The sequence below is a fragment of the Pogonomyrmex barbatus genome, unplaced genomic scaffold (assembly GCF_055798465.1).
Source record: "Pogonomyrmex barbatus isolate J1 unplaced genomic scaffold, ASM5579846v1 scaffold1, whole genome shotgun sequence".
NCBI lineage: Eukaryota > Metazoa > Arthropoda > Insecta > Hymenoptera > Formicidae > Pogonomyrmex > Pogonomyrmex barbatus.
In genome coordinates, this window is record NW_028297098.1 from 21623934 (window position 1) to 21649109 (window position 25176).

General features: G+C 25.2%; 3 protein-coding genes across 5 annotated transcripts; all 3 read left to right on the forward strand.

Moving 5' to 3' along the window:
* The first annotated feature begins 1306 nt into the window (after positions 1-1306).
* Positions 1307-3319, forward strand: LOC148938239 (aminopeptidase A-like). Its single transcript, XM_089076036.1, has 3 exons — positions 1307-1364; positions 2002-2501; positions 2860-3319. The coding sequence occupies exons 2-3, from the start codon at positions 2011-2013 to the stop codon at positions 3317-3319; spliced, it is 951 nt and encodes a 316-aa protein (XP_088932162.1). The 5' UTR covers positions 1307-1364; positions 2002-2010.
* A 167-nt stretch (positions 3320-3486) lies between these two features.
* On the forward strand, positions 3487-11977 carry LOC148938240 (aminopeptidase N-like). Its single transcript, XM_089081008.1, has 9 exons — positions 3487-3662; positions 3984-4140; positions 4397-4478; positions 6941-7290; positions 7969-8243; positions 8439-8620; positions 9334-9690; positions 9796-9865; positions 10942-11977. The coding sequence occupies exons 1-9, from the start codon at positions 3531-3533 to the stop codon at positions 11062-11064; spliced, it is 1728 nt and encodes a 575-aa protein (XP_088937134.1). The 5' UTR covers positions 3487-3530; the 3' UTR covers positions 11065-11977.
* A 3831-nt stretch (positions 11978-15808) lies between these two features.
* LOC105422833 (nose resistant to fluoxetine protein 6-like) lies at positions 15809-24795 on the forward strand. Of its 3 annotated transcripts, XM_089076532.1 has the most exons (14): positions 15813-16127; positions 16201-16822; positions 18370-18614; positions 19728-19921; positions 20102-20214; positions 20447-20704; positions 20777-20990; positions 21334-21499; positions 21575-21654; positions 21733-21828; positions 21898-22027; positions 23476-23656; positions 23899-24041; positions 24131-24795. In XM_089076532.1, exons 2-14 carry the CDS (start codon positions 16603-16605, stop codon positions 24278-24280), a joined length of 2190 nt encoding a protein of 729 aa, XP_088932658.1. In that variant the 5' UTR covers positions 15813-16127; positions 16201-16602; the 3' UTR covers positions 24281-24795. The 3 variants fall into 3 exon arrangements, 2 of the variants coding, with proteins under 2 accessions (XP_088932658.1, XP_088932654.1); XM_089076528.1 differs by having other exon boundaries at positions 15813-16822; XR_016139167.1 differs by lacking the exon at positions 23476-23656 and having other exon boundaries at positions 15809-16822; positions 24131-24268.
* Positions 24796-25176: the final 381 nt, after the last annotated feature.

Sequence of the window (25176 nt, forward strand, 5' to 3'; positions counted from 1 at the left end):
TTAAATTTTTGTTCTTATAAAAATTTAAAAATTTTTGAAAATTAGGGGGATGGGGAAGAGGTCGAAAATATAACATTTTTAGAAAATTCAAATGCGTCGTTATAAGGTACACTTGCAGCCATAAAATTTTTTTTCATATCTTTAACGGTTTGGACGATATTTACTCAGAAAGAAAACCAATTTTTTTTTCAAGGGATAGTTTCATCCCCTTAACGTGCGAGAACGCAGATAAAAAAAATACTTTATATTTGTCCCTTATTTTTGTCTATATCTTAATATATTCGAAGCTTATTAAAGAGGGGAGAACAGTTGTGTATCTTCCCTTATAAGTAGTAGGAAAGATGTGAATATCAACATGCAATAATTCATTCAACTAAATATTAATAACTTTAAATAGAAATATAATAAATAATATTGCATTCAACAACATTTAAAATTCTAGGTATATATATATATATATATATATATATATATATATATAGAGCATATAAAAAAGTATGTAAGTTAAAATGTAATATACGAATGATAAATATATAAAATAAAATATTTAAATTTTATGGATATTCTTAGATCATTTCTACATATAACAATTATTGAATATAACTTATTAAATTATTAAATTACAATTTTGATAATTATATTATAATATTATCTATATGTTAGGAATTTGTTTAATATAAATATAATTAAAACATGTTTATCAGTATTACTTTAACATGTATTTTAATGTGATGTATAATGTTTTAATCTAATGTTATAAATATTTTATTATCTGCTTCAGTGCAAATTTTTATTTGTTTTAAATTATAAGATTTTTGAAATAATATTAATAAACTTCTAAATAAAATTTACCTTTTATTAAACATATTAAAAGTTTTATTTCAACATTTATATTAAATCCAGTGTTCAATATATTGTTTATTTGCGTACAACGTATATCCTTTATAACTGTATGTTTGTTCTCACAGCTGTCATTTGGCGGTGAACTATCGGAGCAGAAAGATTAGTCTAAGATTTCAAGCCTATTATCAATAATTTCTAACGGTAAATATAATTTCTAATTAAAAATATTATAAAATATTTAGAATACTTATAACGTACATTACATCAGGATAAATTTAATTTCAAAATAAAATAATAAATTGTTCAACTTAATTACATTATAATCTTCATCATTAACGACCGTTATTATATGTTTAGAGCCATCTAGCGATATACATATTTATACTTCATATTACTTATTATTTTATCACTTATGATCTCATATGATTCTGGATGTTTGTTGTCATATTTATTTTATTTTGCAGCAAACCGTCAGAGCAGAAAGGTTGTGATTCTTGTAACAGTATTCTATCTTTTATAACGTAGGTACTATTTGAACTAATTATAAAATATTTTATGTATAAAATATTTTATATATTTTGTCAACACACATAATTTCAATTTATAAATTACTAACAACAGGACAGTTTGTGTGTGTGTGTGTGTGTGTGTGTGTGTGTGTGTGTGTTATATGTATATATATATGCGCGCGCGCGCGCGCACGCACACACACACACACGCACGCACACGCACACGCACACGCACACACACACGCATGCACGCACGCACACGCACGCACGCACGCACACGCACACGCACACGCACACGCACACGCACACGCACACGCACACGCACACGCACACGCACACGCACACGCACACGCACACGCACGCACGCACACACACACACACACACACACACACACACACACACACACACACACACACACATTAAAAATCTAATACATATTTAACATTGCATATTTAATAATAATATAATAATACATGTCAAAGCCATTATCAAAAAAGATTTTCATTTAGATTTCATTTTTCTATAAATTTTTTAATGAGAAATTTTTGCTGCTTTCGAGACTTTTAAAGAATTGAACTTTTACGATCATTTTAAATTTCAGCTTTACATCAGAAACATATTTGGCTAAATTTTAAACATTGTTTTTAGATAAATGTTATGGAATTAATAAAAGTGTTATTATATTCTCTAATATTTAACTATGTCACGGCTTTTCTTAATTATGCTCATAAAGACGTAGAATATCTAAATGATGAAACTGTAGATAATTCTCGTTTGCATGAATATGTACCAGAAATACAGTACAGCGTTGAAATAACATTAGATGCAGAAGAAAATATTTTTCATGGAAAATGTAATCACAGAATTATTATTCCTCAAAATACAGAAAACATAAAATTTCATGCAATGAACTTTAATATAACTGATATAAACTTAATGGAAATTAACACAAAACGCAAAATGGTAATACGTAAGATTTCATATATTAATAAATTGCAAATTGTTATTTTAAACTTCAACTTTTTACAAGCTGGTAAATATATACTGACCATAACATATGATGGTATCATAACATATAGTGGTACTACCGCTAATGATGATGGAGGCTTTGTTAAAATCCCATATAAAAATACGGAAGGATATGACAAGTGAGTGTACAGAGAGACTTATTATAAACATCATTTATAAAATGTTCAAAGTAAATTGATTAAGTATGTTTTTTAACTATTTGAAGTTAATAATGTATATCTTACATAACCTTATGTAACAAGAATATGTTAAATGCATAAGAATTAGGAAGTAGCGTTAGTACTTATTTGGATGAACTTTAATATTAGATCGTATTCAGGAATATTTGCTTAAATAATATAAATACGCTGCTAAAATTATAAAAATTGTGATTCCCAGCTTTCATGTTACAATAATTTTCATTATTTATATGATATCTATAAATTAAAACTTTGTTGTTAACTATGTTATTTTTTATTAATAATTTAAATATATTAGGTGGCTTATTGCAACAGACAACTCGGCTACTGGAACGCGACGTTTATTTCCATGCTGGGACGAGCCAAGAATAAAAGCTGACTTTACCATTGCTATTGAGCATCCCAAACATTACCGTTCTTTTTCGAATATGTCACCCTTCTTTAAACTCTTCTTTGAAACTAAAACGACAACATATTTTAGCAATATTCTTCAGATTCCTACTTATTGTATTGCGATTGTGCTACTCGATAAGAATGACTATTCAAATATTACTTCCGAAAAAATTGATCTCAAATTATGGGGCAGAGAATCAATAATACAAAATCAAACTTTTGCATTTGAACTAATTGAAAATGTCACAAATATCATTAATCACACATGGAAATTACAAGAAAAAAACATAATAGGAGATCACTATGTGATCGCAGGTTTAGAAAATAATGGCGTGGATAAATTTCAATTTGTATTTCATAAGTAATATGTGTAATTAAGAAAATAAATTTCTTATACTTTAATAATAAAATAATTACAAAAAAAGAAACTAGGAATTATGTAATAAATGATAATATTATTTATAGAGCAATGTGTTACACGCATGATTGTAGTATGCATAACATACAATATTTATGATTGGTTTCAGAGAAAAAGATATTGTCTATAATGAAGGAATAGATCCCATTGCGCGAAAAATGGAAATATCGCGTTTAATAGGACGTAAAGTGATGGGTAAATTATTTGCCAAAATCAGTCCACCAACATGGTCTGATATGTGGTTCAATGAAGGTGTTACCACGTTATTTGGAATATATATGGTCAATAAGGTATTTTTTCATGTCTGTAATAATATTTCACTAGGAAACATGCCATAAATTTATATTTAAATAATTTATATGAAATATCTAAATGTACTCTTTGAATATTTCTGATGTTATTTAATATAACTAAACAATTTCATTACAAACTACTTACTTTAGAATCTGTCTATTTATTTAACATTTTTATTTTTAAAAATTGTTTACTAAACTGACTCTAATCATGATCTAATGTAATCATGATTTAATGTAAATTATATAAATTACTTATTAAAATAATATTACTTATATAAGTATATAATTATGTAACAATATACATTTAATGTCTAGGTTATGCCAGACATTCGTTTGTTGGATTTGTTTGTGGTGCAAACTCAACAAGAGTCTCTCCGTTTAGACGATCAACAGATTATGAATTCTCTTACACCAGAAGTAAATAACATCTTTGAAAATGATATTTTTTTCCCTTTGGCTTACTATATAAAAGGTATGCAATATTGCACAACAAATTTAACAAATGTACGATTGTTTAAGTATTATTTTATAAGATAAATTGTATTTTGTCTTTCTTCTAATTTATTAAAAATAAAAATGTATTAATTATATATATATATTGAAAATTGAATCATTTATTCATTTATTCAATGACTTATCGTACCTTTGGAAATATTTGGCAAATTTATTATTACATATTTCATCATTTATTTATTACATATTTGATTTCCAACGCTCATTTTTTACAGCACCTTGTATATTGCGCATGCTAGAACATGCACTGGGTAATCAAATTTTTCAGGGCAGCATTATTAAATATTTGGAAAAACAGTGAGTATACATCATATTTCTCTCCTTTTAATTTCTCTTTCCTCTTTTTTTACTTTCATTTTGATTTGATGATATATCATTATCTAATAATTTGCTATATCTTGTTATTACTCTTCCACAAAAATTAACTTTATATAAAATTATTTTTTATATAAGAGTAAAAATAGCATTATAAATATGCTTTTTATTGTGGAAAAGGATAATTGTTTATTGAAAATTTCAATCTCAGAAATTGATAATAATTTGAAATTGACAAAAAGATTTAATAATGTTATTTAATAATGTATATTGCTATAACACATTACATAATTGTGTTATTCTTCTCTTCAATTTTAGTGAATTACAATTTATATTATAGATAGTCTGCTTACCATCTCAACTCTTTCTACACAATCAGTTTATTTTCCAAGTAAAAACAGTACCTAGATTTTTTGCTTCTAATGTTTCTAAAACATAAATTCTGTGAAAGTGAATCAGCGACATATTCTTGTTGTATATTTAAAGGTATACCAAAGATATACTTTAGTGCCATTGTTCATTATTTTTTAAAATAAATATTACTTATTAATTGTTTATTTTATAATAGCAAATTAGAATACGCAATTTTTATTACATGTTTATTACATGTTCATATATGGTTTCTTCTTTAAAATTTAAAATGTAAATCAATAGAATGTTTTATCTGAGGCTTTTGTCATTAATTTCATATATTCCATCTTTTTCTTAATCATAGTTGCTGTATATCTTTCACTTTAATAATGACAATTTTATAATAATAATTGATAATATATATAATATAATTAAAAATTATCAATAGATCCCTTATGTTAAAAACAACGGTTAAATTAAAGAGAGTAAAGGCAAAAAAAATAACATCCTTAATGTCAAGTCGGTTATATTGAAATCGAGCGAACACTAAACAAACTATAAGTATATAACATAACTAAAAATAAACAATGATTGATATAAATGATAGATAAAAAATGTTTCAACTTTATAATTAAGTAAATTTTAGTATCAAGTTTAGAGTTTGATTCAATATAATCGATTTGACATCAAGAATGTTAGATTTTATTCTTTGTTTTTAAATTTAACTATCTACAAGGTGTTTCGTAAAGACTGTAACGACTTTTAAATATTCTTAATTATTCTTGAAATCATTTTGAGATAAAAATCCTAATAGCAAAATATTGAGGCTACAATGCTTTTTGAATAAATATTTAGAGTTAGTGAATCAAGTCCGCGCAGATGGGCAATGCATATAATACGAAAGACGAAAGCTGATTGTCACTCTCTTGTCAAAATTGATTTAAAAATTATAATGCAAAGATGGTGAATAATTTTTACTGATAGTCACATAAATACACTGTGCATATATCTAAGCAGATTATATTTTACTGAAAAGAAGAAAAAATATTACTGCATAATACGTAAAGCGCAAGCTATGAAATGATTATTATTTATTTTCAGAAATCTACTAATTTCATATCTTGCAAATAAATGAGATTATTATTATAGAAATCGATCAAGATAATATTTTAGAATAATAATAACAAATTTTTTAACACAATTTATAAATAATTTATATAATTTAAATAATAATAATAATTTAAATAATAACAATAAATTATTTTATTTTCGTTTTATTTATTTACAAATGCAAATTGTGCACCATCCATTTATATGCAATATTTAAGATATTTAAGATTTTGTAAGGTATGAAACTAGCAAATTTCTAAAAATAATGTCATTTAACAACTTATACTTTACGTAACATGTAATAATAATATTTTTTCTTCTTTTCAGTAAAATATATTCTGTTGAGATAATCTATTTATGCCAATATCAATAAAAAGAGTCTCATGATCTTTACATTGTAATATCTATGTGAATTTCGACAAGGGGGCGACAGTCAATTTTTGCCTTTCGTGTATTATACCATACCTGAGAGCGCGAACTTAAGACGATTTGACTTGCTAACTCTAAATGTTTATAATTTAAAAGGCATTGTAGCCTCGACATTTGGTATTAGAATTTTCGTTTCAAAATAATCTCATCTTCTAGGGAAGAGAATCTACTTTTAAGCGTTCATGGAAAGAATACTTGCTAGCAAATTTAAAAATTTAATCTGATACAGATCTAAAAATAATTTTGTTGACCCATTAAAATTATTTTGTAGAACACTTAAATATAATGATAATTCTGCAAAAATGTTCTAACAATCAATTTGAACATTATATATAATAATTTTGAAAGTCCAGATGTTATTACGATCTTTACGAGATATTCTGTATAATATATTCTTGTAATATATATATATATATATTAAAATTATAAAAATTTGTGCGTACATCACATTATAAATAATAATGTTCCGTCGGTAATATTTACCAGATTATATAATATATAATAGATTATATAATATACTGTTAATATAATAGATTATTATAAATTTTTGTAAGGACTGGTAATCCGGATGATTTTTGGACTGCTATACAATCCGCCTATGATTTAGAACAGAATAAAACAATGATTGGAGAAATTAATGTGAAAGACATAATGGATCCTTGGATAAAAGAAAAGCAATACCCTGTTCTTGAAATTGATTATAAAAAATGCTGGTTTTTAATAGAAAATATGTCCAAGAAGTGCAAAATACCATTTAGATATATTTTTCCACCACATATTACTTTCCAGAATACTTCGTCTTTGGTGTGGTTAAATGTACAATACAAACATATTTATCGTGGTGATGATATATGGAAGCATATGGAATCTTATTGGCCACTAATAGCCAATCCACAACAAACTGGTAAATAACGAAAATCAAATATTTTATTATATTGAAGAATATTGTCAATTTATTTTCTATATATAATCAAGAATCTCTTATTATGGAAAGAAAATAAAAAGATTTTTTCGCTTTATTTTTGCATTAGGTTTCTATAGTCTGGATTATATGATTTTAAAATTGAATATTTTAATCTTTATTATTTACTTTTTAAAATCACTTATTATCATTTATTTGTATATTGAAATTGTTTAAGTCTTTTTAGATATTTCCATGTATAATTAATTTCTTGTTTAACGAATGTTTATGTTTAATATATGTTGTTATATGTATACTTAATAATTATGTTTATATATTTGATCAAGTTGTTTTATTTGCTCAAATAATTTTAATTTTACTTGAAGAGCAATATTTATAAAGAGAGATTAATTTCTAAAATTTAATATATTCTTACGTATGAGTTTTCAAGTAAATAATCGACAGCTTACATAAAAATTAATATGTTAATTGATAAAGAACATTTTTTTAGTATTTGTAATGTGAGATAATATTTACATAATAGCCTATTATTACATGATAACTTTTTAACATGTTTGAAAATAAAAAAATAATATCTCTAAAATAAACTTTATCTTAAATTTAATATCAAATCAATTCAATTTTATTTGATTTTGATTTTATTTGTTTACTGTGTGATAGGATACTATCGAATAAATTATAATGAGGACAATTGGGTAAAAATAGCACGTTATCTTAATTCCGAGAATTATACAAATATTCATGTCCTAAATCGTGCTCAAATCATCGATGATGCATTTCATTTCGTAACATCACACAAATTAAGTTATTTCATATTTATGGAACTTACAAATTATTTGTCGCGAGAGACAGACTATATAGCATGGTATCCCATGTTTAAAGCTATTGAACGCATGTCATATATTATACCATATCTCAAAAATACTAATTTTCAGGTAAAAACAATTTCAATAAAAGAAATTTTATATTAATGTACTCAAAGCATTAATTTCGTTTTGTATACTTATTTAAATATTTTTCGAAATAACTTCTGTTATTAAGAAATAAAGATTTTACGTTTCTACAGTTTTAGATTGAATTTCCTTGAATAAATAATTAATACAAAATTTATGTTATTTTCCAAAATTTAGATTCAACTATTAAAGCTACTGAATTCCCTTCTTGACAAAATTGAATATGAAGAAAATCCTAATGAAAACGATCATACTAAATGTTTAAGGCAAGAAGCTATAAAATGGGCTTGTGTTCTCGGTGACAAAAAATGCAAAGCAGTTGCTGAAATTAAATTGTATCAGTATTTAACAAATCCGATGTAAATATTCTTATTAGTTATTAATTAATAGTAGTTTTTTATTGTCATATTTTTATACTAGATATAATATAAAATACTCGGCAAATTTTTGAATAAAATTGTATAAGGGAGAACGAAATTCGTGGATAAGATAGCATGTAAATTCGAAAAAAATTAAGTAAAAGCGGATGTAATTTCTTCGTAAAATAATTTTTTACATATAAATGTTTAAAATATAACCAAACATAAATATTGATTAAAAATTATATCTCAGCAAAGTAACTAAATTTTATGCAATATAAATGTTAGTTACAATTTCCCACTCAACAAAGTAACTGTTATATAACACACGCGTTATATTTATCTAACGCTTGCAATTATGTGTTGCTTGCAATTATTAGTATTAGCTAATTCAATAATATATAGTAATGTATATTATTGAGTAAGTAGTTTACAAACGTTTAAACAGCGACAGTGTCAGTAGTTTCAGTGATTATGAAATATTTGTAATGTAATATTTGTAATAGTATTGCACGTACAATACGGACTTTTTAACCAAAGCTTATAATTAATTATACCTTGAAGCTATATGCAGAAAAAATTATTTCATGAGAAAGCATATATTTTTATTATTTAATTTTTCACGAATCTTTATGCTGCAGTTTTATTATTCTCGAATATTTTCCCTATAAGAATATATCATAAATCATATATATTTTATGATTAAATTTCAGGAATGTTAAACTGCTACTGTGGGAAAAAAGATGGATGTATTGTCATAGCTTATTGGCATCTAACACATCTGTTTTTAACAAAGTATTTAATAATTTAGATAAAATATTAGAAAGCAAAATTTCAGAAATATTAGAATTTCTGATTTGTTCAAATCCACCTTCTAACTTCCTCTTTCTCTTAGATGAGCTAAAAAAGTTAAGAAATGATTACGAATCTATTATTTATACAGAAGATAATACAAGAATGATCTCTGTTATTAAAAACCAGATTACTGCATATTGTTATGTTGTTCAGAGACATGCAAATGATTTCTCTATTAATTTCATATTAAGCGATTTGGAAACATTCAAACCCAAGTAAAAATACATTTTCATAGATATCTTTCCTTTGCATTCAATCACAAATATTTGTATTATTTGTATTATTTTATTATATAATGTAATTATTGTTTTTCTTCCTAGAGAAATTAGTATAACTGCAACATTAATTAATGTCATAAATTCTGTTCATTCTTTGACAACACTTGTTGAGGTAAGTTGAGAAATATAATATTCCTTATTTACTACTGTCTCGTACTTTTATTAAATTTTTATTTTTTTATTATATTTAATATATAGTAATATCACAGAAGTTTAAATTTAATATTGGTAAATGTAACAAATCATATAAAAGTAAATATAAAAATGAAATACTTTATTTAAATTTATTTCACATGAAGGTTGAAAAAATATTTATTTTCAATAAATATATGTGTGTATTATGAATATTTTATTATTCTTGACAAACGATGTATTTATAAAAAGTTATAATTATTTTATTTGTAAAAAAACAACTCATTATCTAGAAGTAATGTAACTCTAACATAACTCTAATATACAGATTATCAGATAATTATAATACTATATCACATTATATATCGCATATATTATTATATCATTATCGTTATATTGCAAATTTGAATGCAAGTAGAATAAATAAGCTGAGCAAAAAGATTCTATATTATTTCGCGTTTTTTTCCAAAATTACAAGTTAGTAGTTAGTAATAAAAATCATTCAGAAAGCATACGTGTAGGAACAAGCATTATCTTCATATGCATTTTCGCAGCAGTTACATATGCTGCAAAGATGTTTTCTCTATATAAAAAAGTGAATTGTTTGATATGAGAGTATATCTTAGAGAACATATCTTCAACTCGCATTCTTAGCAACTATATAAATGCATCTAACACGCAAACACACATCTTTGTACAGATATTTATTAATATCTTCCTTTCATTTATTAACATCTTGCTTATTAATTGTGAAACTTGCCTGAAAATGTTTAAGGTCTTTCTACTTAACAAAATTACATGTAATATAAATATAATATGTAATATAAATGTCAGATATAATTTTCCACTCAACAATGTAACTGTTACATAACACACGTGTTATATAACGGTTATAATGTTTTATGTTATTGTCAATGTAATCTCTACTTCTACACAAGTGTTTTGTTAATAATCACTAGATCTGAAAAATACATAAAGAAATACAAATATACGTAATATACAGATGTTATAATATAATTATTTAGTATTTAACATGTGCTCATATTAATTTTGTAGATAAAGGAATGGACATATGAAAACCTACATAACTCCTTATTTTGGAACACTCAAGACAAAATATACAAGCGCTTATTTGAAATCCAGAGACATATAAAATCTTATGTTAACACGTACATATAATTTATTATTCATACTTTAATCGAAAAAAGCTGCATGGTAAACCAGTGCTATTTTAAGTTGCATTTCAATTCACTGTTAGAAATGAAAGCAGCATCATAAATTATCTACATTATCGTTATTAAATATCAAAATATAGGATTTGTAATTTTTTGCGTAAAATAGAAATTTATTGGTATTCACACTTATTATCTTTTTTATTTTGTTACGTCGTAGCGGTCTGTTTGTCGTATTCGATGATTAATTTCAGAAAACAATCTAATTTTCTAATATTATTACAAATTTTTGAACTGTGTACTATATTTTAAAATATATTATTAATATAACAAATAATATATGATTAATATATTAGTGTAGGCTACTAATATTCTTACATATAATATATGTTATAATAATTGGAATGCTATATTGCAAAATTTAAAATTAGGTAAAAAAAGCGACCGTACTAGCGAGTGTATTATTTGAATCTTTTAATATTCTTAGATAACTTTTGTATATAGTAATAACAATTTCAATAGTTATATATTATTTATTTATCTGTTATATATTATATATTATTTTTTTAACAGGATCTATTTTGTTAATTTGATTTCAAAATATTTATCTGCAACACTTTATTATATATTTTAACATAGAAATTGTTTTGGCCAACATTAGAACTCTTAAAAAGTTCCGTCAGACTTCTTTAAGAGTAAACACAAGTTTGTCAGAATATTTATTATGAATTATAAGAATTTTAAAATTGTATTAATAAACTTCTGCAAAAATCTTCTTTTGTAATTATTAATCTTATATTAGTCGTATATCTAAAACAATAGCATAATGGTAAAAGGTAAAGATTGTTAATGTTAAAACGATTATTAAATCAATTTATGAAACAATAATTGATATAAAATAAACGTTTTAACCATACGATTTGGTCATCTTCGATGTAAAAATTAAAGATTATAAGATTATAAGGGCGATAATTTTTGTGAAACATCTATTGATTCGCCGTAAAACATAACTCCAAAACAACATAATGCATAGAAGTACATGAAATCGCAGGTAACAAAAATTTGGATGAAAACTTGTTTGAATCCTCGACCATTGTGATCTCGTTCCGTCATAGATTTTAAACGCAGTCAAGTATTTATATTAGGTGTATAAAAAAGTTCTGAGCTTTAGATTTCATACAACCGAAATAACAATTTAAATTTTATATATCTTCCCGCCCTTTTGCGGTTTTAAAGCGTTGACATTTGGCCTTCTAAAATGCCATATGGTTTGGCGTTTGATGCACATAACTTCAAAAATCAGTAGTGTCCACGATGGCAATAACAAAAGAGCATATTCGATTTTCCATCCACTTCGCGTTTCTCTGAAGAAAAATGCTGCTGAAGTCACTGCAATGATTTGTGCTGCATATGGAGAGAACGCTGTAAGTCATACTACATGTAAAAGATGGTATCAAAAATTTCACCAAGGAGATTTCAGTCTTGAAGATAAACCGCGTGCTGGACGCCCTCAAAAGATTGAAATGGACGAATTGCAAGCACTGCTGGATATAAACTCTGCGCAAACTGAAAAGGAGCTTGCAGAACAGCTTGGTGTTACGCAGCAAACCATTTCTGTATGTTTACATACGATGGGAAAGATTCAGAAGGAAGGCAGATGGGTTCCGCATGAATTGTCCGAAGACAACAAAAATCATCGGCGTGACACTGCACTCACTTTGCTTTCAAAGTGTTCCAGAAAAAAGATTTTCTGCACAAAATCATTACAGGTCATGAAAAGTGGATTCTTTATGATAACGCTAAATGTAGAAAATCATGGGTTGACCCTGGTCAACCTTCGACATCGACGCCAAAGCCCAATATCCACGCTAAGAAGGTTTTGCTCTATCATCTGGTGGGATTGGAAAGGTGTGTTGTATTACGAGTTGTTACAACCGGGTGAAACAATAACAGACCGCTACCAACAACAATTGACCAATTTGAGCGATGCATTAGAAGAAAAGAGGCTATTTACTGGCCAAGGACGTCGTAAAGTGATCTTGCTTCATAACAATGCTCGATCACATGTTGCGAAAGCGACTCAGGATCATATCTTTGCGTTAGGCTGGAACTTCTCCCGTACGCGGCGCATAGCCCAGACATGGCGCCTTCCGATTACTACCTATTCCGCTTGCTGCAGCATCATTTGGCTGACACATTTCGTGAGATTTGAAGAGATACGAAAATGCATTGATGACTTTATCGCTTCGAAGCCGGTGAGCTTCTATCGTCAAGGAATTCGCAAGCTACACGAAAGATGGCAAAAGGTCGTTGATGCAAACGGGAAATATTTCGCTGATTAATATTTTTTTGTTTGTTTTTGAATAAAAATTGAATTTTACAAAAAAAAGCTCAGAATTTTTTTGTAACCTAATATATATACACCTAACACCTAATATATATACGCCAATATCTATTGACGAATCTCTCATTTTATTTATATATTTATCCAAAAGCTTTCTACAAATAATATCACATAATTAATTAATATAATATAAACGTAATATATAGATGAGATATGTAGCACATATTACATATTCCTTGAACAAAAACGTAAAAAAGATAATTATATGCACATATATCGTTACGTTATATAATGTTACTTTCAATTATACAGGTCCATGACATTTCTTTTCAATTTTCACATTGCCGATCACATTTTGCCAATTCATTTCAAATTCATATATTCATTTATCATTAAGGTTATGTCTTTTTTTCTTATATCTTTTTTTCTATATCTTTTTTTGTTAGCAATGCAGTTCAGGACCTGCTTCGTATTGATGCTCGCACACAATACATCCGTTAATTATTTCATTTCAAGCGCCATGAGTTTAAAATCTGATTTCTTAAGCTTATATTTTACACATTCATTACATACATTTCCTTACTTTTTTTTATCTGTACATAACATTTATTATTATTTAAGCAAATGAAACCAACTGGATAATTTTGAATTTGGATAATTGAATAGATAATTTTGAATTTGAGCACTGCCAAGCAATAACACATATTTGTATTAGTCAATTAGAAGTAAGACTAACGCTTTTGTCTTTGATAGTTAAAGGTTCGAATTGTCACTTATATATTTTCTATCATATATGTACGTGGAACGAAGAGACGAGCGAACACCAAAGATTTGATAAGATAAATAAATTTGATCTCAATAACATAATAATAATTTAATTACCGAGTTGAGAAGTCAGTTTCCTGGCTGAGGTAATATTTTTCGCAATAAAAAATTTTCAAAAGTGGGGGATTAATCGATTTCAAATTTGATTATCGATTTAATAGGAAAAGGGTGAATTTAGATTTAGCTTTGAATAGGCTACGTTGTAAGATGATTTAACGACGTAGTTCGCAATAAGCATTGTCTTGAAATTCAGAAAAGTAAAAATTATTCGACCCAGTCTGCTGATGGAAGCCATCTATTGTCTGCTTGTTTGATAAAATAGTTAGTTTTGATAGTGAATAATAATCTATCTTTTATAGCGGATTATATGATATATGATATTATATGCCTCATCTAAAAGGAATTGTTTGCTATTACAAGTCATTATTTATTATAACATATAGCAATACATTTTCAATCTATAATAAGTTTACGATGACAATTTGCAAAATAAATTCCGAGTCTAAGTAATGCATTTTTATTCATTTATTCTCAATACTTGTATATAACGAAGAAATGACTAACTTAAACGTATATAATTCTTAGATTCTCATTTAATAAATTTACAAATGTATAATTGTTGAATTTAAAAGGTTTTCTTATGAAAAAACCGTTGATTTATTTAAGATTCATAAATTACAAATAATCATATTTATAAATACATAATTAAATATTAGATTCATGTATTTAAATATTAGAGTTTACTTTTACATTATTGTTCACCTTATTTATCATAACATTCAATTCACTATAAAAAATTAAAGTAATAAAAGCAACACATCCCAAATTTTGTTAATATAAATAAATTATATTTATTAAATTACTATTACTATACTTATCTAAACTCTTTGTAGATAATTGACTATTTAGCACTAAAGTATTCCCTAATAATGAAATTTTGTTGTAATTGAAAATAAATTCAGGGTCTCTCTCTCTCTCTCTCTCTCTCTCTCTCTCTCTCTCTCTCTCTCTCTCTCTCTCTCTCTGTCGTAACTCTAATCTTTGTTGCAAAGAAAAGGTAATCACAATTAATCCAATAAAGAAATATCTGCAAAATTAATGTCTCTTTGTTTTGGATTGAACAATAAGATGATTTATATTAATAAAGTATAGTGACTTATGTTCATTAATTACAAAAATTACAAAAATTGTATAAAAGATTTAGATCTTTTTGCTTCATTTAAATTATTCTATCTATACATTAACAATGTATAATTATAAGATTTCTTGTATATCGTTTATTTCTCTTTGTCTAATTAAATGACAATAAAAATTAAATAATGCATCATCACAGAGATCCTGAATATTGATACAATATATTTATACTAATTATATTGTAACGATACTAAGTTTGATTTTTTTTTAAATAAACTTTTGCTCTTCATTTATTCCCCTTTTTTTCATGTTAGAGAAAGAAAGCAGAAAAGATGAATAGTGCAAGAAGTTCAATTTAAAAAGACAAACATACTATTAATTTTTTTGTAAAGTTTTTGTATAATTATGTGTTTACAATATTAACTCACATACTTATGTAACGCTAATGCATTAGACGATTGCATTAAAATAATTGCATTAAGACAATTGCATTAAGACGATTAGATAAAGGAAAATGAATCTTGCTTCCTACTTAACATCTCATGAATTGTATATTGATTCAATTCTCTTCTGTTTATTAAGATGTTTGGATTATTGGACACAAAACATCTATAAAACAAAGGATAAAAAGAGAGTTTTGTATCGCGTGCTATTAGGAAAAGACAATAAAAGAGTTAGAGTTCCTGATGCTAATTACGATCGAAATTCGGCGCTCTCGACAGAATGACACACACACAGTTCGCGAAGAGACACGAAAGAGACTACATGTAAAGTAAAAACATAATAAACTCGTAATACTCGTAAGTTATCTTGATTAGTTTGGCTCATTTATTTCATCAGAAGTTCATCTATCCAAATTCAAGGATCGGAATCAAGTGTTATCTGAGAATTGTCTCAGTGAGACTCGATCTAATAGCGGATCGCAGAAGAATATTTAAAATAATCAAAGGAGCGATTATGATATTTTCTTTGCAACCGGACAAGATTTCGACAAAAAAAAATATACATTAGATTCAAATAGAAAAATCACAATGATCTAGTGATAATATTACTTCTTTGGCGTTAATAAAAAAAACATATTTAAAACAAATGTGTATATCTATATTGTAAAAAAATGTATTATATTAGTAAAACAACTTGATTCTTCTGTATTTTAAAATTAATATGCTGGTTGTCAAAAATACTAATTGAATCGCAATACAAAAAGAAATAAACGTGATTGCTGTTTGCTAGAGCCCCATTATGTTGCCACGACAATTTATTTTGTACATCTGTACAATAAACTTTATCACATTATTTAGTGTCTCTGCTCATAGTCAAAAATTTAGTGACGCTCGTATTCATACCCTACCGGCTTATGCCATTGCTTCAGTAGCTGATCTTATTGATTCGACGATATGTGGAAAGGAATTGCATAAATTTCGAAATGCTGTAGATCAACGAATATTATGGGGCTTGAAAGGTAAATAAAGTTTGTAATCATTTTTAATCGTATTGATAACGCACTACTATTTTAAATCAGAAAACATATTTTGAAGAACAATCATTTATGTTTTATCCATAGTGCATAAATTAATTGTTATATTGTAGAGATTTAATTATATTTCAATTAAGGTTAATTCTCCACAAATGTAATGTAATTATTATTTAACATAAATAACAAATAAAAAGCGATTTGAGAGTTCTAACTGAGAGCTTTAATTATTGATATAAATAAGACATAATGTAAGATATGTTACTATCATTTATATTATAATTTATATTATAATTATGTAATTTCATATTATACTCTATAATCGGGTAGTTAAGCCCATATAAATTACTTTTTTATTTATCTGTTATATAAAAAAATAATAAAATATATCGGGTTGTATGTTATATAGCAATTGTTATGTCGTTGCTATATAGAATATCTGTAAACTTCTGCTTTTCCTTTTATGAGCAGATTCTTTAATATTCTAAGACGAAAATAGAAACTATAATAGTTTTTCAAATATTAAAAATTAAAGTTCACAAATAGAACTAAATCATTTTGCGCGCTCAGGCATAGTATATAATAAGCTATTAGAAATGAAGTTTCTTTAACGACATCGAGATTCTTAAATAATGATATTCTTATTAATGATATTCTTATTAAGGGTGGAGTCTTATGTACACTGTTAGATATTAGAGTCAAATTTGACTCAATTCCTTAAGTTAAATAATTTTAGTTGTTTTTAACTACCATATATGTTGAAATTCACTATTTTCAATGAAAAACATGTCAAAAAATACAAAAAACTGGATTGTACGAGTCAAGCTAGGTTGTTTATACATTGAAAATAACTAATATAAACAATAACAATTTACATTTACAAACGTTTCGACTTTTAATATGGTTATCTTCAGTGTGTAAAAAATTCGTTATAACATTCGGAATTCGTTATAACATAATTAAAATTGGTTTTGTTACAAGGAAGAGTGCCGTATGGTTATCAATAGATAAAGTCATTATCGCATAATTGAACTCGGAACAAATCTCTGGTGCAAATCAAGAATAATTGTTTGTTGGTCATGTATGTTCGTTCGAGTTATAAGCAAAGACGCAATCAGAGTTCCAAGAAAAGTCTTAGGATCATGCGTGACCAATAATTAAAATTTATTTATAAGCTAAAAAAAGTAAATCAAATAAAATTTAAAAAATTAAAAAAATTAATTCAAATACTAGATTAAGAAAAATAAAATTCGAAATACAAGTGAGTTATTAAATTAGATGATATGAAATGTCAAACGAAATAAATAGTAATAATATTAACAAATATAAATAATACAAACTAATTACGGAAATAATATAGTATGAATTAAAAATATTGAATAATCAAATATCGAATAATGATCACGTTAAGACAGATTAGTATCAGAACAGAAGGGTGCGAACAAAAATTAAAAATTGGTCATACTAGTATAATAATAATAATAATGTTACTATTTCTAATATTTTATACTAATATTTTATTTCTTGTTTTTAAGTATTAGATTCCAGTGGTGTATTTAATTCTGGTTTCCTTTACGGAAATAACTATTGGCTGGGAAGTCGTAGCCAATGTCTCGATACAATGAATACAGCTCGCCTACTGAATTCAAAGCAGAAAATATTAAATGAAACACTGTATCATGATTCACAACAGCAGTTTCCTTCTTTTAAAGTGAATTATTTTGTTGCTCATTTTAAACACAACAATACTCTTCAATATCATATAAATATACTTGAAGAGGTAAATTTATAAAAAGCTATATATAATAAAATTCAAAAAATAGATAGAACATATTCATTTATAAATGTTAATTTATTGTATTTGTTGAACTTACAAAATTTTTAAATTAAATACAAAATTGAATCAACAGAAAATTAAAATGTAATTAATATTGTACATTATTAATCTTTATATTCTTATTTAAACTTGCATTTATTTGTGTTTAAAAACGGCACAATTTGGGAAAAACAAAGAAATATTAAAATATACAAGGAAAAGAAATTATTTATTAAGAGATTAAATAATTTATATTAATTCTGCAAATATTTGCAAATAGAAGCTTTGAAAACTCAAAAGAAAATTATATGATTTTATTTAAAGAAAAAGGTATTAATTGTTTTGTCTTTTTAAATATATCAGCAATGTTATATTATTTATTACTTAAAAAATCTGAATGACTCATAAAAATTACAAGAAAGATTTTTTTCGCTCTTTAATAGTTTTGAATAAAACATCTTGTAACACTTTACGCGATACAATTTTGATATGAAAATATGTTGACATGTTTTTATCAAAATTCGTAAGATGCTACGCCTAGAGTTGCGACGATCTCTGATTCTTCAATTAGCAATGTCACTACGACAATTTGAAATTTCGCAGTTAGCACACAATATTTTATTTTTGATGTCTCCTCGCTTTATTAACAGAAAACATTATTATTATTAATAGATTTACACATTATTACATATTATTATTAACAGATTTATAAAATGCACACTTCTCTTTTAATTAATCCAGTAATTTAGTCATCTAATGAAAACCGACTATAATTCAATTTTAGACGTATGGTCATTTATTGATTAGAAAGGGGGTCTTTGATACAAGATTGTTCTATTTCGATACAAGACTGATCAATTACAAATATTTTCTTAAAATGTATTTTTATTTTGCAAGAATTTTTATAACATATTTTCTCTATTCTGATACCAGATGTTTTAGATATCCGCGAAGTAGTTAGAAGCCTTGAATTTCCATTTTTATTTAATTAGTAATTCCAGTTATTTCTAATTTTCCTTAATAATTCCTTTCTCTACAAATTTAAATGTAAGAATACAGAAAGTTTTATTCTTTCAGGATGTGATTTCACTCGGACTCTGTTTGCCAGCGTCGTGCTCTATAAATAATTTAAATGTTATTTTGAAAAAAATACTTTATGATAAAATTTTCCTGATCAATGATCTCTATTCCATGGATTTCAAATTGATCGAAATTAAAGAATTTAAAGATGATTATGAATGGTTATCCAGTAAAATGTCATCCTTCGTTTGGTACAAAACATAAATATAGCAACTATTTTTTTTATGATATAAGCAATATATAATATATAGATATAATAAAAAATGCATTTTAGTATTATAAATAATTTTTATTAATTTTTTTAATTTTATTAATTTTTAATCTTTTAAAAATTTAATCAAAATTAAATCAAAAAAAGCTTTTGTTTGTAGTGTTGTTCTAGCGTTTTTTTTCTTCATGACAACAATTGGAACGACATATGATATATTTGTGTATCAAAAATATATAAATAAAAATACGACAAGTAATGATACAACTAATAATGGTATGTATCATATATAAAATCTTTAAAATAATTTGTAAAATGAAAAATATTTTCCGTTTTAACAAACTACTTATCATCTTCTTATTATACAGACTTTATTTTCAAAAAAACTTTTATTATGCGTACTGAATTAAAATTATTAATTATATATATGATAAATTTCAATTTTCTTCATCATTAATATAGACATTTTCTGTATCTCTTATTTAATTGAGGCATTTTTGTTTTTCAGTTAATGTATTATTAAAAACCGAAAAGTATAATTCAGACATAAAAAACATGACTAAGAAAATAGAAACAGATTTATCTTCATATCGAGACAATAAAATTGAAAAAATACTAATATGCTTCTCCGTTTATAGAAATACGAGAGAAATATTTAATACAAAACTAAATGCCGATGAAATACCTCTCATTCACGGGTTAAAATTTTTAACTATGTTATGTATAATTTTCATCCATACTTTTTTTTTCTCAGCAGAATTTGCCAGTAAGTACTTTACAATATTGGAACGGTAAACATTTTAAGATCTGCATAATAGAATTTATTTTGTGAATACAGATAATAAAGGATGGTTTCTGAGATATAGTGGCAGCTTTTGGATTAGTCTATTTGATATTTCATTTCTATCAGTCGATATTTATTTTCTTTCGAGCGGTTGTTTAGTGACCTATTTGTATCTGAGAAATAAAACGGACAAAGAATTGATTAAGCCAATTGGTTACAGACAAAAATTAATTACTTTTTCTGTATATATGATAAAAAGATATATCCGGTATGTATTACCTCACTTAGATAATAAGATAATATCAATAAAATGTTTGTTAAATATTTTTTTTATTTAATTTATATTATTTTTATTTAATAAATATAATTAATAAATTAATTAATAACGGTTAAATTATGATATTTTGATAACAGTATGTAAAATATTATGTTACTTTATGTTGATTGATATCAAATAATACAAAACAACGTAATAGCAACGTTATCCTTTAAAAACAATTATAATTGAATATTATTTAGAAAAGTACAGTAATTGGGAAAAAAATTTTTAATTTTATTTTGTGATCCAATGTAATTTATTTTTATTTCTATAATTAGAATTTTATTTTAAGGCTAACTCCAGCTTACATAATGACATTAGGAATATTCTTATTAAGCTCAATTAAGTTGCATAACACTTCACAATTTTATATGTACGAGAAATCATATGAAACTTGCGAGAAGTACTGGTGGAGAAATCTTTTGTACATAAATAATTTCTTTGGCCTCGAGGAAATGGTACATGCAAGCTATTTAATTAAAAAAAGCTTAAAATTATGCGTATAAATCTTTTACGTTTCATTTTTATTACAGTGCATGATTTGGAGTTGGTATTTAGCTAATGATATGCAATTTTTTATAATTGCTATAATAATATTAATGTTGTCAACTGTGTAAGTTAATTAATTATTGATGGTAATATAGCTACGTGTCTCTAATATATTCGGAAAAATATCATATCGTATTTTCAGATACTTTTATGCCGCTGCTATGCTGTTGGGTATACTTTTAATAGGCTCCGTCATTCTTAATGGTTATATTTCATATACTTATGAATACATTCCAACGTAAGTTATTGAAATATATTTTGCTTATCGAGAAATTAATTATGTTAATGCTTTTTCTTATTTTTGTAGTTGGGGTGAACTGTATAGACTTGCAGATATATTATATTATTCACCATTGGTTAGAATAATTCCATATATTATAGGAATAATTACAGGTTTTATTTTAACGAAAATAAACAATAATTTTGTTTTAGAAAAGGTAATGTATAATTTATATTTTATGTAAGTTTAAGTAAGTTTTGATTAATAAAACTTGAATGTTAATTTATAAAAGCTGTACAAAGCTACAAATATATTCTTTTCTTGCAATTTTATTGATTATAAATTAATTGTTTATAAATTAGTATGCAAGGCGTCGCATTAATCAGTCCAATGGTTGGAATATTTAGATGATTCGTCATTTTCATGAACCTCTTTTTCATTTCAAAAATATTTTTAACTGATTTTTAAATACAATTTATATTATTATATTGCAATTGACAAATTTGAGTATGTAAAACAGAAAATCTAAATACGTCAAATCGATATCAACGTATTCTTGATATATATTAATTCAAAAATAATTAATTCATACCCACACAGCACAAATGACTATTTGCCCAACTAATTGTTGACTTTTTTTAATTGACTTGTAAAGTCGACTATTAGTCAGCTATAAGTTGACATTCAGTCTAACTAAAGTCGACTTTAGACTTCTCCTACCGACTTATAGTATTAACTGTCGACTTTGTGTTGCTTGGATATGTAATAAATGTCAAAAATAATATTTAAAAAATTAAATATAAAAATGTTTTTTTTAATATAAAGTCTTAAAGTCTTTAAACAAAATATTTTTGAAATCATAATAACTTAAGTAGCATCTTATACTTTTTTACTTCATTCAAAATAATCATAGGATTAGAAGCATCTTTCTATAAAAACTTTTTCATAGAAGGAAACATAAAAGTTAAATAATAAATTAATAATATTAAGTTAAAGATATAATAGACATGTTTTAAAAATGTCTAAAGATATCTTTTAAAAGAAAGAATTTAGGTATCTTTAATACCTCAGATGTATTAAATATAGTTAAAATATATCTAAATAGATTTCGGTAAAAATATTCTTATAACAGTTGTCATAAATGTTTTAAAGATATTTTAAATACATCTTTCAAATGATTATAGATGTTTTTTAAAAGTGCTACAAATATCTTTATCGAAATATCTTTTTAGATATCTCTTAAATGGCTTTTAGAGATCTTTTTTAGAAATACCTTAAAAATATTTTTAAACATTTTTAGATATCTTTTAGATATTTTCTCATATTTTTGAAACTTTGATATTCACTGAGATCATATTACGTAACAAAAATATATGATTTCATGTAAAACAATAGCGATCATAAAATATCTCAATAGTGATGCTATTTAAAAATAAATCGATATTAATTATACACTCGATATTCTACAATTTTTGTCTGACATTTTTATCTTAAATTTTGGATTTTGAAATATATATTCTAATAGATTGATTAAAATGGGACATTCTAATACAATGCAATATATAGAATAAAATATAAATAAATTATAATATTTTAATATTTATATCACATGTTTAGGATTTACTATGAATTCTTACTATATTATAATAATATAACAATTTTCAGAAAAAAGTAATATTATGTTGGTTGCTTTCGATCACTAGCATTATTTTTATAATATTTGGTCATTATACATCCTTACAATATACATCTATTATGATTACTGCTATTTATATGGCCTTGCAAAGAGTATTTTGGGCTATAAGTTTTGCATGGATTGTAATAGCATGTTTTACTAAACACGGAGGTTTGTTTATTTTTTGGAACTTATTTATACAGAAACAGTTGTTATTTAATTAATATGTATGAAATGTTATTTAAACATTAAAAATTATTATTTGTTATTTATATTTTACTTATTATATCAGTATTATTTTTTTAGTTTCATTTTACTAATTATTTTTTCATCATAATTATATATTATAATTTCGAATTTCAAATGTGTTTTAAAACATTATTTTAATGTTAATATGTTTGATCTTATTATAGGCATTGTTAATCAGTTGTTATCATTCAAAGGCTGGATTCCTCTCAGCAGACTTACTTATTGCGCTTACCTTTTAAACCCTATCATTATACGATCGATTAATTTGTGTAGTGAAGCGCCAATTTATTTTCAATTTTTGCCTCTAGTAAGTACATTACATGTAAATATTCAAAATCCTAGTAACAACGAATATATGATTTAGAAAAATATAATTATTATTATTTTCGTTTTCAGATTTTTATGTCTCTGGAATATATCTTTCTGAGTTTCTTCTGTGCTTTCGTATTGTCTTTATTGGTAGAAATACCTTGTATCTCATTAACGCGAATGTTCATCCAATACTTTAATGTAAAAGAATATAATATAAATAAGAAAAAATTGTAATATTCAGATATATAATGTTGCAATTTTATAAATATGTGAATGTAAATCAGTTAAGCAAAGTTTCTCATTAAGAGATTTAAAAAATTTGTAATTGTACACGTAATACTTGAACACAGTTGGGAGATAACGTAGTGAAAATATAAATATAAATATTTTTAATGATCACATGAACATATATTTTTAATTATCTATGATTCATTCAATTATAAAACTTTGAATTTACCGATAACGATTTGCGTTCTTTTATATCTATGTTCATATAATGTATAATAAAATTCATCAAATCTATAAATCTATTTTCTATTTATAATGCGCTTAGCGTCGCATTAAGAAGGCTTATGCAATGATTTTCTTACGCAAAACTGTGCTTCAACAAATTTATTACCTGCATGTCAGTATAATTGCAGATTTTGTGAAATGCACAAAATATAAATACCGATCGATCAAATATATTTATAACATTGCAGTAGCTGCTCTCTGGTCAAAATTAAATAAACGATATTTTATAAAAATAATCATTTTTGTAACTTTTGTTTCTAGACTTGTACTTTGTATGTTTTTTGATACCTTATCAAAAATATTTGAATACATTGAATACCGAAACAAAATCTGTTTTCACTATTACTATTCTTATTATTATTATTATTATAAAAAGCTCTTATTTCAATAATTATTGTTGCACTGATACTGTACTGACGAATTGCATTATATTCACCTTTAACATTGTCCCGCGCAGCCAACGCGGTATGAGACGAATACATATGAAGCGTGTATACAGAGATATTTCTCGCTCATTTCTCAAAAATACGATTTTGGAACATAATTTTGTTATATATCATTGTATTCATTCATAATGCGCTTAAATTTTTGTTCTTATAAAAATTTAAAAATTTTTG

Excerpts from the sequence above, each read along its gene's own strand:
- LOC148938239 (XM_089076036.1), top strand. The coding sequence starts at position 2,011 with ATGGAATTAATAAAAGTGTTATTATATTCTCTAATATTTAACTATGTC. Across the intron at positions 2,502-2,859 it reads AATACGGAAGGATATGACAA|GTGGCTTATTGCAACAGACA; the intron begins GTGAGTGTACAG and ends TAAATATATTAG.
- LOC148938240 (XM_089081008.1), top strand. The coding sequence starts at position 3,531 with ATGGAAATATCGCGTTTAATAGGACGTAAAGTGATGGGTAAATTATTT. Across the intron at positions 7,291-7,968 it reads AGCCAATCCACAACAAACTG|GATACTATCGAATAAATTAT; the intron begins GTAAATAACGAA and ends ACTGTGTGATAG. Across the intron at positions 8,621-9,333 it reads CAGTATTTAACAAATCCGAT|GAATGTTAAACTGCTACTGT; the intron begins GTAAATATTCTT and ends ATTAAATTTCAG.
- LOC105422833 (XM_089076528.1), top strand. The coding sequence starts at position 16,603 with ATGTTGCCACGACAATTTATTTTGTACATCTGTACAATAAACTTTATC. Across the intron at positions 18,615-19,727 it reads ATATAAATATACTTGAAGAG|GATGTGATTTCACTCGGACT; the intron begins GTAAATTTATAA and ends TTATTCTTTCAG. Across the intron at positions 19,922-20,101 it reads AAAATGTCATCCTTCGTTTG|TGTTGTTCTAGCGTTTTTTT; the intron begins GTACAAAACATA and ends TTTTGTTTGTAG.